The sequence below is a fragment of the Alnus glutinosa genome, chromosome 5 (genome assembly GCF_958979055.1).
Source record: "Alnus glutinosa chromosome 5, dhAlnGlut1.1, whole genome shotgun sequence".
NCBI lineage: Eukaryota > Viridiplantae > Streptophyta > Magnoliopsida > Fagales > Betulaceae > Alnus > Alnus glutinosa.
In genome coordinates, this window is record NC_084890.1 from 16,090,961 (window position 1) to 16,105,883 (window position 14,923).

Here is a 14,923-nt window from a genome sequence, read left to right on the forward strand (position 1 = left end):
GAAGTAGATAACTCAAGAAAAAACGACCTCACCTCAAATTTCTTCCTCTTTGAAGGAATCCACCTAATAAATCCTCACTATTTATGGCGTTTTCAAGAAGGCGGTCGGTGGAATCCAATGATTTTGAAGTGTTGATGGTGGGTGGCGAAATAGGGGTTCGTATCTGTGAAAGATGCAAAGGATTGATGAGGTCTATTATTTTGGGCAGAGATGAGATAGCTTGGTTGGTGCGCATCTTTAAGGAACTGGTGGTTGTGGAAGATTCTCGGGTCTTTTGGGATCAATCTTGGCTTGGTTTTCCCCGGCTTCTTGCTCAGTGTCGTTTCAACAAACATGATGGCTTCCTAGTGGTTGAGGAATTTGATGGTGGTAGAAGAAGGGGATCGATCCTACTTCCAAAAGGTAGACATGGTAAAGGTTGGGTTACGTTCGGCTTAGTATTACGGTTGGTTCATGAGCATTTAAGAGCTGGGGTCAAAGATGTGGTGGTAGAATTAGAGGTATAGGCGGTGAGGAGTAGCAGGAGGAGTTACGCAGAGGTCCTGGCGAAGATGTCGCCACCGTTGGAAGAGAGCTTTGGTGTATATTTTGGGCTGGTAGCTAGGGTCCCTAGGTGGGCAAAAGAGCTCTTTGCGGGTGTATCCACGTATAAGTCTGTCCAAGATCCGGCGATTTTCAAGAGAAGTACCCAAGCTCCGGCAAATAATTCTATTTTTCCAGCGGGTGCAGGTATGGCTTCGGAGAAGATGACCCAAGCTCTGGTGAAGTCCTGCACATTGAGTTGTGGTCTTGAGGTCTCTGTAAAGCCAACTGAGAAGGGATGGGAGGGTACTGACACGCACGTCCATTTTGGTTAAAGTCTCGAGCTTACTAATCTGAGAGTGACGTTGCTAAAGCTTAAAGAGGAAGTAGCCGTTTGTCTGGAGAGGCTGGACTCGGCTGTGGATGGGCTGCTGGGTAGTGGGCCTAAGCTGAAGTTTGTTGATGTCAAACAAGCTCAGTGTGCAATGACGGGTCCTAAGAATTTGTTGAAGATTCCTTCGATCTCTCGGCCCAACTGTGGAGTTAACACTTTCAAGGTCCCGGTTGGTAAAGAGACCAGTCGGCCCAAGGGTGGTTTTGTTCTTAAAGATAAGACCCCGGTTTATAGAGAGATTTCGAGGCCCAATGGTGGTTTTATGCCCAAGCCTAACGGTGTGTTGTCTAAAGTGTTACCTACATTGGGCTCGGGCGTGGATCAGGCTAGCCATAATCCTGACCCAAAAGCTAAGGCCCGTATCTCTGAAGTGCAGCCCATTTGTTCTTCCTCTCCGAGTCCGAGGGGTGTGACCCGTTCGTGGGTGAGCTTGGACGCGGGTCAGCCTGGTGACCCAGGCTCATCGTCGTTTGCTGGTGGTTCTCCCATTGTGAGGCGAATGTCGGTGCCTTTCCCGGTGAGTGTTCCGGTGGGCCTCGCGTTCTGTCCTCTTTTGGTGGGTCATTATTCTGGTGGTTCTTCCGACGAACTTTCGGTGGCCGTTGCTTTGCTTGATAGGGTCCAGCTGAAGCAGAGTCAGCTAGTGAGTGTGTTTCGGACCACTGATCTTACAGAAATGTCTCAGAGATAGCCGGCGTTTGAGGTTGTGAAGTATCCAGTGGTCGAGCATAGAGATCTGGTGACATGGTCCATGAAAGGGCTGTTTTATTGTCCACTAAAATGGGAAACTCTAATGCCTTGCTCCCTCTAGTCATTTATCGAGCCAATAAATTATAGTAAATGGGTTATTTGGGTTTTTTCTACTTTGAATTGAAGTCTTTTGAGTTACGATCGGGAGTAGGGAACAGTGGTTTTTGTCTTGCCGAATGGAGCAGAGGACTATCTCGGTCGGTGGTCATGGGTTTCCAGAGTGTGGTATGGATGCTGAACATGATGGAGGAGTTGATGAATGGATTGCCATCGAAGGAGTTTTGTAGGTCTTGTCGAGTTGGAGACTCGGTGCTCATCTTGCAGAAACGTCAGAATCACTATGGGCAATTTTTGGAGATTACAGAGTATCGCAAGGGAGGGAGACGTAGCTATGTAGTCATATCAGAAGGACGAGATAACTGTGGATGGGGACGATGCATTTCGCAGTTGAGAAGGTTGGTGAAACGTTTTGAATTGGCAGGAATTGCAGGTCAATAGTAGGCCTATTCAGGGGAAGCTGCGGCCGGTGGAAGACCGTCGGATTTTCGTGGAAGTGGTGGCAGGGCAGAGGGTAGAAACAGTAAGCGAATCATTGAGTAAGGGTAGCGTGCGGAAGTTAGTCATCCAGCCTGGTAGCATTTCAAATGAGATTGGCACGAAGGAGATATTTGCGCCCGGAGATCACGTTGTTTGATTATGGTCTGAGATGTTGCATTTTGCTAAAGGAGGAGCATTCACTGCGCAGGCTTTACAAAATCTTTTATTCTCGCTTAGGAAGGATGTGGACAGGTGTATGGAGCATCTCGGTCTTGGCCGGTCTGCATGTAATATGGAACTGGAAGAGGGGATTAAAAAATGTGGGCCTATTGGGTCTAAAGGCAAAGGCCTGTGCGGGGATATTTTAATTCCACAGTCCAAGTTGCGGCAGGATGAGTTGGCCCATCATCAAAAGCTAGGATTCTTTGGCCTGGTCTATCAACATCGCAACCCACACTTAAAGGCTCAATGGAGAGTGAAGTAGGGGATGGAGCTGGACGTTACCGAGGTAGGAACGAGCACGAGCTTGGAGAAGGCTGCGATTCACTCATTAGTTGGGGTAGAGAACATCGTTCAGGTCTCTAAGGGTGCGATGCTCGATGAAGGAGGACATAAAAGTCTATGGGCCTTACTTACTCTCAAAAGCCGCATTGAGAGAGGAGTGGTGTCCATGGCTTATAAAGTCTCCAGATCATGTATCTCTTGGCGATGTGAGACATTTTAACACATCCCCTCACGTGTGGCAACTTTTGGCCAAACATGTGTTTAACATCAGGAGGGAAATGCCCATCATTGTCCAATGAACTTGTTTTGATACCATGTAAAAGTCCATAGGCCTTACTCACTTTCAAAAGACGCCTTGAGAAAGGAGTGATGTCTATGACTTATAAAGTTCCCAGGTCATGTATCTCTTGGTGATGTGAAATATTTTAACAGAAGAGTACAAACTATTTCGTTGTTAGTCAGAAGCTCGCCGGAGGCTTTGGTGGTTGGAAAGATTGGGTCGGAATTAGAATATTCCGCAGTAGCATCTGGTCAGCTTGGGTTTGCTCAGACGATGCTGATGAGCCCACCAATATGATTGGGCTTTGCTCAGTAGACGAAGAGCAGCCAGCCCAAGAGTTGTTGGAAGCTGGTGGAGGACTGAATCAAGCTCCATTGCTCTCCTGGTGTTCGACGTTGACTACTCTGATGGAAACTTCTGGGTCTGCTGCAGAGACTGTTGATGAGAGGATTGCAGAAGAAAATTTGTTTGATGGTCAAGGAGTCCCGCAAGTCACTATGGTTTATAGTCCATTGGTAGAGGTGAAGGTGGGAGGCGACACAGGAGAAGCCATTTCAGTGGGGAATCTTGGGGAGGGTGGGGGGGGGGAGCATTTTCTTGGAGAACATTGATGGCAGAATGGAGTTGGGTCCACGTCAAAGGGTGTGAGGTGGGAGAGGACGCGGGAGTTTTGTTTCAGTATTCTTTGGACACGCAGGAGTATCTACCAAATAAATTGCTCCAACACAACAAGTGGGCTCAAAAAAAGAAAATTACTACAAATCCACCACAATACCAACTCATCAACACTGATTAATCTGTAATCAGTTTTTTTTTTTTTTTTGGCTAAACTACAAGTTGTTTAGGGCTTACTAGTCGTTTTGCCTAGGGCTGAACGACAGGCTGCTACAGAATGAGATGTCATTCTCCAATAGCTACAAAACGACTTGTTGTTTTGCGCTCAAAGAAGAAAGTCACCTTGCCGTTGCCCAAGTGTTCCGGTAGGCCACAAAAACTCTAGACCCAGCCAGACACTGCCGAGAAATTAGAACGGGCAGGCTGTGTTCACGATCAATGCATCAAAAACACATTGTCTCGTGTTTGTGATGGATCGAGTTGTCACCTAATCACAACCGTGCGCCAGAGGGACGGCCCAGAGGACGCCTGCGGTGCCTTTTGTGGGTGGTGCGACCTAGATGATGGAGGATAACATCTAGTCGCACAACCAACAACTCTTCGGAACACACAAACATTGTAGAGAAGCAAAGAACACACGAACACGAACCAGAAAAACAAACAAACCAGGAACCAAATTCGGCTCTGATACCAAGTAGAAAAAAGGAATTGTGAAAAGAAGAGAATTATTCTTATTGCTCTTATGTTCCATACAGCATACGGCTACATTGTTATATAGAAAAACCTAGAACCTAATATGGAACGTATTACAACGTAATCAAATAAACATAAATAAGCAACAATCACGGTGAATCAAATATTCAACAAATCTTCAACAGACACCATTTTATAGCTTTAATGCGTTGAACATGTGTAGAAAACCTTGTCTAAAAGGCATCTCTTTTGCTTGTGCTCACCAAAACTCTTTTAGTCTACCTCTCAAACCATTTCATGTCCGAAGTTTTTTTTTCTCAATGGAAGAGTTAAGTTACAGTACTTGCCATGCATTTAGACTTGATCAAAATATGCAACTCATGTAATAATATGATATTATTAATGAATGAGATAATTTTTTGATAAAATAGAATAACATTTGACCAAAAAGAAAATGAAAGATTGAATTAGCAACTGATATGTTGTTAAAGTTTTATTATCTTTGTAGGTGCTACATTATACTGTGGAACTACTTAACACATGTTCGGAGTGGATCCTTTTTAAACTATTAGACGTTGACAAATTAGTTTGGAGAGATAAGCTTTAAAGTGGACTTGATTGCTTACGATCAATTTTCTTAATATATGCAAGGGAAAAGAAATCTTGCCATGGCATAATAAATAGAAGTATTTGTCCAGACCTTGAGTTTGCTTTAAATATATGCACAACCTTTCAAAGGAGAGGGTTGTTTTTGAGAAATTTTCCCTTCTTGTATCTCCTCTTGCGACTCTCTTCCTCTCTCTCTCTCTCTCTTTAGTGACATACAAATGTACACTGAATAAATTAAAGAGGTTAGTGTTGACCATTCTAACACAATGCTCTATGTAATTACTTATGTCTAATTATCCTTTTGAGATTGCATCTGATTTTACGGATTGCTGATTATATTTTCTTGGGTTTCACAAAAATTAAAAAGAGGTTTGGGAAACAAATTTTCATATTATTACAAAGGGGTTGTTTGTCAAACCACTCTAACTCTCCCTCTATTTCTTTTCACTTCTCCCAAAAAAAAATTCTAACTTTTAAAAAAGCATTCTAACTTTTTTACACTTTTTATATCACATCAATCATTTTTTATTACTATTCAAATAAAAAAAACCCACTACAAAATAAATCTTTTTCACTTTTCTATAAAACATTCTCAAATTTTATATCACATCAATCACTTCTTATAACTATTCAAACAATTATTCCACAACACAACTACTTACCAAACAGGCCCAAAATTTACCTGCAGGACAGATAAAATGAGTGAGGCTGCTATTTTGGAAGTTGTTAAAAAGAATTTTGAAGATCACCTCATTCTTGGGGAGGAGGGAGGAATTATAGGAGATACTTCATCTGATTATCTCTGGTGCATCGATCCTTTAGGTGTGTCTCTTGCGATGCTTATTTGCTTATTTTTCTTGGAATGAAAGTTACATATGGTACTTAAGAAATCTTCTGAGGATTGAAACTATAATTTTAATTTGTGAGTTACATTTTTTCAAAGATAGGGATGGATTCTATTGAGGAAAAAATGAAAGTTAGTCGTTTAAGATGGTTGGCTATGTTTTACGGAGCCTGATTGATGCATCCATGAGAAAGAGTGATTTAATTCAAGTTGATGAAGTTAATATTGGTAGAGAGAGGCCTAAAATAATATGAGTGGAAGTAATCAAGAAAGATATGTTGAAGGAGGCTATAGAGAGTATGATTTTAGATAAGATAAAATGACGGAAATAATACATGCGACAGATCCCTTTTAATTGATGAGGGTCCATAGTCAACCCTAATTTCATTGGATGAAGGTTTAGTTCAGTTAAATTGAGCTGAGTTATATTTTTCAGACTGATTATAAACTGTATTCTGATATGCAACTTTTTGCATTAAAATCAAATTGACTTGGTAGGATTGAGTCCTATATGCTAGAACAAGTTTTTGTTCTGTAGAACCTTGTTGGTTCACTTTCTTCAATTATGCATATATATCTTTTGAAACTGGGAAGCTGAATTATTACAACCACAATTATGATACACATAAAGAAAGTTATTAGAACCGAACTTGGGATTTGTTAGAAAAGATATTATTGTAATAATGGTTAAAGAGTGTTCTTGTAATAAAGTATCCCACACAAGGATATACTAGTCAATTATACTACTTTCTCTAATATTTATAATTGAATAGCGAAAGGGTGAACGTATGTTTGCCCCTCATTCTTATGCAAACGTTAGTATTAACACAGTGTTAGAGCAAGATCTTAGGTTTATAACTTTAATTAATTGTTTTCCTCATTTTCCGGGCCTTCCACTCTCTTTCCAATTTTGTCTATCCACTTCTTCCCCCTTCTATTCTCCGTTGTGGTGATGTCGACAATGTGTTTAGGTTTACTTCCGTCATCATCATGACTGTTGGGACGCCATTGTGAAGTCCTTGTAGATGCAGCCATACCATCGGTGTGCTTTGCATTTATGTGGTAGATAGCAGATCCGCATGGTGGTTCTTGTAGTAGTGGTTTTACCCTTAGTAGCTTACTGGTTCAGGGGTATTTTGATGCAGGGCATTTTCTTTAATGTTTTGTTATGACTGTCATTTTGTTTATGTAACCACAATATAAGGGTAGTATAGCCTAGTATTAGCTGTTTGAAAGTATAAATTACAGATTACCTGCCTTTTGTAATCAATTTTCGACTATTGTAAAGAATTCAGTGCCAATAACAGAGCCTAGATTCAGCTCACTCTGATTTTCCAGATCAGCTGTTCTTCTGTAAACCCTATATCTCTCTTTCTTCCTGAATTTGAAAGTTGGAAGCATCATTTTGTTATCAGAGTATCAGGCTTTGGTTAACCTTCCTGGCATGTTGAGAATCAATCTTCTCTCAGATCCCTGTTTTCCATTTCTTGAAACAGAGCATTACTTTCTTGAATCAAATATTTGATTTCTTGAAGCTTCTTGTTGTTATGGCCCAAAGTGTAGGAGCTCGAAGGGGTAGAGGATGAGGAAATATAGTGAATCTTGACAATGGAGCAGATTTACCTCCGCCCATGGATTAAATGATGTTCAGCAACAAAATCAGCCTCAAAGAAATGAGATGGCTCATTTAAGGAGACAAATAGCTGTCTTGACAGATTTTTTGAGTTCCTCAAAGGGGCAGACCTGTTCTTGAGAGGTATGAGCATAAATGGGAGCATAATATCAAGGTTGATCTTCTGGAATTTCAAGGAAGTCTCAATCCCGATTAACTTGTTGATTGGTTGAACACTCTTTAGAGTGTATTTGACTATGAAGTTTTCGAGGAGAAGTTGAAATCGGTGTCTATTCGACTCAAAGGAAGGGCCTCCGCATGGTGGGAACAATTGAAAATGAATAGACAAAGGAGAGGCAAAGGCAAATTTAGAGATTGGTGCAAAATGAAGAAAAAGCTCAAGGAGCAATTTTTTCCTTTCAAGTATATGCAAACTTTGTACAAGAATTTGCACAATCTTAAGCAATTTGGAAGTGCGGAGGAGTATATCGAAACATTCTATCAACTTGTAGCAAGGGTTGATTTGAATGAAAGTGAAGAACAAATGGTAGCAAGGTATCTTAGTGGCTTAAAGCCCTCCATTCAAGACATCCTTGGGTTGTATTCATTGTGGACAGTTTTGGAGGCTTATAATTGAGCTTTGTTGGTGGAAAGACAACCAAATCGAAGTGTTTCCAGGTCTGGACACCAGCTTCAAGGGAACTACACGGGGGGTCTGGTCATCATGTCATTGGTTCAATTGTTGTGCTTTTGAGTTCAAATGTTCAAATATGTTTTGAATAAACTTGAAAGGAAAGTTCAATAGTAGTTTTCAAACATGATGTTTGATGTTGACTTTTACACGCATAATTATGTGATTGAGTTATAAAGTTTTTTCTTATGGATCTTGGATACATCTGAAGATGTTTCTGTATTTGTAGTTTTGTAGTAAGTGAATTAAAAAAAAAAAAAAAAAAAAACCAAAAAGAAGGAAAAAAAGGAAAAACAATTTGCAAGTACACTTGAATTGGTTGCAGTGTGCTTATGTGCCATGTTCCAAGTCATGGCTTCAAGCCTTCCTGCTATCATTTTTTATTACAATTTCTACACTTCAACCTACTCTTCTCGACTTTGAATCCCTTGAACCTTCCAATTTATTTTACTGTTTTCATGTAAAAGCTGCCAATTAATTGGTTCAAGTGCACTTCATCAATTATCTTGCATAGCTGGGATTTGAATTATAATGAAGGGATCTGTATCGTTCACAGTTTAATTGGTGTCACTGGAGAGTAGTCTGATTCTTCTATGATTAGGAATCTTTTGCTGGAAACTATGAAGATGTGGGTTTTCTCAGGCGGGGGTTTCTTGAGTCGAGCTCCTCCTCTCTTTCACAGGCAGATCGTAGTTTCTCAAGCGCCCGCCCTCTCAATTCTGCGGGTGGTCTCCAGGCTACCTCTCCTTTGGAGCTGTCCTTGGCGTGCTCTATGTATTTTGGGGATAAGGGGGATAGAACTATGGCTTTCCTCTCTGCCCTTGATGAGGACCATAGGAGGTGGGATATGATTGAAGATTGTGAGCTTTAGGGGCTTAGGGTTGGGTTGTTTTGTGGGCTGTTCCTTGTCGGGTCGGTGGTGAGGCTGTTGCTTCTTGTATACTCCGTGTGTACTAGGGGCGCCTTACGCTGTTTTTTTTATAAAATTACAATTACTTATAAAAAAAAAACTATGAATATAAGATTTAGCTGCTTTGATTCATAGTCTAGTTTAACATCTAAGTACTTTATATGGTATCAATAAGCATCTCTGTTTTCTTACTAAGCAGCTCTATTTTCTTACTGGTATGAGCCGTGCCAGTACTGGCCTATCTTGGCGCACTGCTAGGGTTTGACACTATATGGTGGGGGAAAGAATAGGACCATGTACTTATAAAGAAAAAAAGGAAAAAGGGCGGAAAAAATAGGACCATATATCAGAAAGTGTAAGATAAAGAGAAAGCCCTTACCATGCATGATGTATGTGTTTTTTTTTTTATAAGTAAGAATGATGTACGTGGTTGAGGGCTGGTAGATAACATTTGGTCCATTTCTTACAAAGTTTCCAGTAACAACTTTAAACAGATCATTAATTGAAAAATAGAAAAGATCACCTTTTCCTTATTTTTTTAAAAAATTAGATTTTGTATGATAACGAACATGAGATTTCCATGAATCCCACAGAAAGAGGACATTATGTCATATTTTTTGTAACAACACTGGAGGTCATCTTGTCATGAGATTATTCAAGAAGTCAACCTTACCATGCCATCACTCTATGTAGATTCAATGGTAATTATATTTCCCAAACACGTTTGCCAAAATTTAAGGGAGCAGTATGTTTATGTCGGGCTGTGGGTAGTCTTGAATGCTTTGAATTTTATTATTTGTCTTTAATGTTACTCAGAACCTACGTTATAATAGTCAGATGACTCCCAGCTGTTCTGGTCTTCTGATTTCTTGCCCAGGAACTTATTTGCATACATGATAATAACGTCTCTAGTCAGTGGGCATGTGTAAGCATGCGTAAGTTTGTGGTATTTATAAATATGAATGAAAATAATTTAGGTAGGAAGAGCAGGGATTTCCACTTAAAGAGCCATATCTGGGGTCCGTGACTGGTCTAGAAAAGATTTCCTTTTATTTATTGCTTTATTTTTTGGAAACGGCTTCTTGTCATGGTAATCAATTTGTTGCAGTGTGTTGTCCTGGTTGGTCTAGAAACAGAGACGTTTTGGAGATGTTCTGGAAGTGCAATGGAAATGGGTTGAAAACATGGAATTACATGGAAACTGGAACTAATTACCACTCAGATGCAACCACAAGCTTAAATTATAATTAACTAAGCATGTTGGAGGACTGCGTTCCATTTAAATTCCTGGAGATAGACTACTAAGATAGGAAAAAGGAGAAGAAAAGAAAGAAAGTAATGACAGAGTACTGAAAATGAGGATAAGCTCAACCCTTAGACCTTAATACTTTCGATGACCCATCTGCTACAAAAGACTGACCCAATGAATGGATTGACAGAGCCATCTCTTGCTCATCTTGCTGCTCAAAATCTGCATCCTGACCCAGATGCAGCTACAATAATAAGATGGACTAAGGAACTCGAATGACGTTAAAATACCGTGATAACATTTACCTTGAACTTGCGGGCCTAGTGACATAAATCAATGAGAGCACCAAAAGTGCAGAGTATAGCATAAAATTCATGAAACATATACAAATCTAAGAAAAAACTAAGCTTATGTGTGACTTATCTTTTTTAAGATAATAATACATGAGTGAAATGAACGATGAGAGATACATCTTCAAATGACTTATCTACCGGACAATTTCTGTCCTTTTGGACCGTGTCAGATGTACCCCACCCCATGTATTTTTTTACATATTACTTTGTGTCTTGCATTTGCTTGATCTTTAATTTTCTACCTTTATATGTACAGCTTACAGAAGTAAGCTGCTTTCACAGCATAAGTCATCTGATGTCTGATATCCTTGTAGATGGAACGACAAACTTTGCACATGGTTATCCTAGTTTTGCAGTTTCTGTTGGAGTGCTGTTTCGAGGGAATCCTGCTGCTGCAGCTGTGGTATTGATCGAGTAATTTAAATTGTTTATGACTTGTCATTTGCATGACTCTGCATCAGGTTATCGGGCTGCAAAGCACATGATTGAGTATCTCTGTTTGTTATCAGAATAAAATATTAATTACCCATTGCAATCAAGTGGAATTAATAAGTGATACATGATAATTGAGTCTATTAGATGATCCTAGACTTTTTCTAGTGATACTTTACTGGCCTAAAGGGAATTTAAGAGTTTGAGAAAGAAAAGCTGGAGGCTAATCCAAATAGTTGGCTTTAATCATAAACTGAGTAATTTCTCAGTCAGTACCTTTTTTTTTTTTTTTTTTATTTATTTATTTTTTTTTTTATATAAGCCCCAACTCTACTAATAGCGTGAATATGTACATGGGTTTCACTTGTCATTTGTTAATTGAGAGAAAAACTGAGGTCTGAAAGTAGGAATCCTTGACTCTATTTTGTTAATAGAGTTGTATAAGCTCATATCTGCACCATATCATATTAGAGAGCAGCTCAGCGAGCGGTTTATCTTCTTCTTCTCCTTCTCCCTCTCTCTCTCTCTCTCTCCCTTTTTTTCCCTTCCACAGTTTTTGGTTTCTTCCTTTCCATTGTTTTTAGTTTTTATCTACCATTTCATGGACAATCAGCGAGAGCATTCTAGGGTTAGGTTATAAAAGTACCATTTACTGATTCAGACGCAAATTGCACGATCCAAAATGCAAAAATGTCTTAGGTAATCCAAAAATTTCTATGTACTCCTTCCCTTCTTTTTCTTTTTACAAGACAAAAAATATATAATATCTGACAGGAAGGTTGTAGAATAAAAGGTTTTTGGGATGAGAAGAACTAAGGACTATAGAACAAAAACCAAGAGCTCTGTAATGATAGAAGAAAAGTAGGGACCTTTGACATAGTGAATGCATATGTAATTGGCTTTTTGGAAATTTTATACAATAGTTGCACAGTAGGTTTGACGAAGTATATAGTGGTTAAACAGAAAAAAAAAAAAAATTGTTTCTGTAAAGGAAAAATTGAAACTAGATAGTTTTTTTTTTTTTTTTTTAAACAACAAAATGATCGATAGAGGCCCTCTCCTACTGCCCTCCCCAACTTCCAGAATGAAAATAAAACAAGAGAAAGAAGAAGATGAAGAGAAGCTTGTGCCCTTGTATTGCCTTAGACAGTTGAAGAGATTTTGCGTTTATGTCTAATCCATGCTTTGGCAGCATGAGCAACACATCCAAATGTTGTATTATGCAATAAAGTGTCAAGATTATACGTCTCTGAATTGATGCAATTTTATCTTTGCATTCTCTATTGGAGTTTTAGGTTTCCCACCAGAGAATAGGAGGAATAATCCAAGTTAAGAAGGATGCTGGGATTTTGGCAAAATTCGAGAAGACCTAGCTGAAATTCTGTTGGAAAATGGCTTAGTTTCCAAAAATTTCGAGACTTGTTTCCAAATTGACCATTCTAGGGAAGGAGGTGATAATCAGTTTAACAACGAGCAATGACCAAATTTTGCTCATTGTGCCATCTGCTATAATCACACTGTTCGGGACTATTTTTTAGAAAATAGATTTTATGAGAAATTGGATGGATCAATACTCCCGTATAAATTTTCATGAGAAATAGCATTACAAGTCTGAAAGCACCTTCTGCTTTGAAACTCTTCAATCAAATAGGCTTTATAGGAGGAAAAAAAGAAAATTTTGAGAGGCAACAGTATCGACCCTTCCTTTTTTTAGTAGAAGATAATGTGTAATTGATTTTTAGATAGGTATTGAAATAAGGGGAAGATTAGTTGTGAATATTATTTTCAGGTGGAGTTTGTTGGGGGCCCTTTTTGTTGGAATACCCGCATATTTTCTGCAACTTCCGGTAAGAAAGTTCCAACTAGTTTTATTGCTTGCTTCATTTTATTGTCCAAGTCAAGTACACATCAGTGGTTGGAAAATTGATCTGCATTCTGATAGGTGGGGGAGCATTCTGTAATGGTCAAAGAGTTCAAGTGAGTCAAACGAATCAGGTGAGTTAAGTATTTATTAATTGATATATTTTCTTTTATATCTATATGAATTATTTAATTTAAGTAGACAGCTAAGCCACATACTTCCGATTTTTGTGTGATACTGTGGTGACACTTGATTAAATTTTTGTGTGATACTGTGGTGACACTTGATTAAAATGATGCATTGAACACTTACTTTCAATATTATGTCGAACTTTTCTTATGACATTTGGGTTCAAGGGACTTGTTGAGGCCTGGGCCTTACATACGTTGAAAATTCTATTTCTTACAGGAGTAATGCTAAAAGGAAGACTCATGTCTTCCATGAGTCCCTCCAAAACTGATGTGGCTTTTAAAATCATCATTGGATCAAAATCTCATATAAATTTTGAGAGGACTCAAGGAGGACATGAGTTTTCCTTTTAGCATTACTCTTCTTACAATATGCATGTCATGTATCTCATCTTTTATTGGGAATGCTTATTACAAAATTTGTTTGACTTCATGAGGTAAAATGGATTAGCATTGGCAATATGCTTAATGATTTCTAAGGTTAATTTTGCTCACTTTTGTCCACCTGTTTTAAGGTGGAGCAATCCCTTCTAGTGACAGGGTTTGGGTATGAACATGATGATGCATGGGCTACCAACATGGATTTATTTAAAGAATTCACTGATGTCAGCCGGGTACGAACCTTTTCTTTTCCGTTCATTTTTTTTTGGCTGAAAATATGTGCAAGTACTTTGATTTGTGCGTCTCCACCTTGTCCTCTCTCCCTCTATGTGTGTGTGTTTCATTTCACTCAATTATAATGTGTAGGGTGTAAGAAGGCTTGGGGCCGCTGCAGTGGACATGTGCCATGTAGCTTTGGGGATTGCAGAAGCATATTGGGAGTATCGTCTAAAGCCATGGGATATGGCTGCTGGTGCTTTGGTAATTTGTTATTATTTTCACAGATGGTTTTGATATATATATATTTTTTTATAAGTAATTACAACTCAATTTATTGAAAGCGCAGAGGGACGCAACCCTTATACACGGGAAGTATACAAGAGAGTTCCTAAGAGGGACGAGAAAAGAATAAATTTAAAAATTCTACATAGGAAAAACCATTCAAGCAATGATGGGACGCTATCCAAAGATATAACATATTAAGCGAACGCTTCCGTAGTTCCACCATTGATGTCTCTACATCTTCAAAGAGCCGCGCATTCCGCTCCCGCCAAATACAACACAATAAACACAATAGAGCTAACCGCCAAGCTTTTTTAGCGCGACCATACCCACCCGACGCGCCCCAACTAGTGAACAACTCTGACACCGTTCGTGGCATAACCCACTCTATCCCAAATAAAGTAAAAATGTAACTCCAAAGCTCACATGCGACTTCACAATGAAGCAAAAGGTGATTCATAGACTCCCCCTTCTTCTTACACATACAACACCACTCAATCACTACGATATTCCTCTTACGCAAGTTCTCATGTGTCAGAATTTTACTCAAAGCTGCTGACCATACAAAGAAAGCTACCATTGTTAGAGCCTTAACACGCCAAATACTCTTCCACGGAAAAGATGGGCCATTTTTCCTAATGAGCGCTTCATAATAGGATCTCGCCTCAAATAAACCCCTTTTAGAAGGGTTCCAAACTAACCTGTCGCCCTGTCCATGTCGAACCAAAGTGGAGTAAAGCCGCTCGAAGAAAGAAAGAATCATCTCCATCTCCCAATCCTGTATTTGCCTCATAAAAAGAACATTCCATTGAGTAACTCCATTATGAACGACCAAGTTATCCACCATCGTCGCATCTTTGTTTCTCACAATACTATACAGAACTGGAAAGCACTGCTTCAAAGATCTATCCCCACACCACCAATTATGCCAGAAACTAATATGTGACCCATCCCCCACCTCAAAACGAACAAAATTACGAAACTTCTCCCACCCCCT

General features: G+C 39.3%; 1 protein-coding gene across 1 annotated transcript in view; it reads left to right on the forward strand.

The window, feature by feature from the left end:
- The window catches only part of LOC133868174 (phosphatase IMPL1, chloroplastic), a 48,108-nt gene that overhangs the window by 15,566 nt on the left and 17,619 nt on the right, over positions 1–14,923 (forward strand). The window contains exons 3-8 of the mRNA XM_062304996.1: positions 5,593–5,726; positions 10,878–10,966; positions 12,785–12,842; positions 12,938–12,990; positions 13,560–13,658; positions 13,792–13,905. Coding sequence (XP_062160980.1) covers positions 5,593–5,726; positions 10,878–10,966; positions 12,785–12,842; positions 12,938–12,990; positions 13,560–13,658; positions 13,792–13,905 — 547 coding nt within the window. The remainder of the gene's footprint in view (positions 1–5,592; positions 5,727–10,877; positions 10,967–12,784; positions 12,843–12,937; positions 12,991–13,559; positions 13,659–13,791; positions 13,906–14,923) is intronic.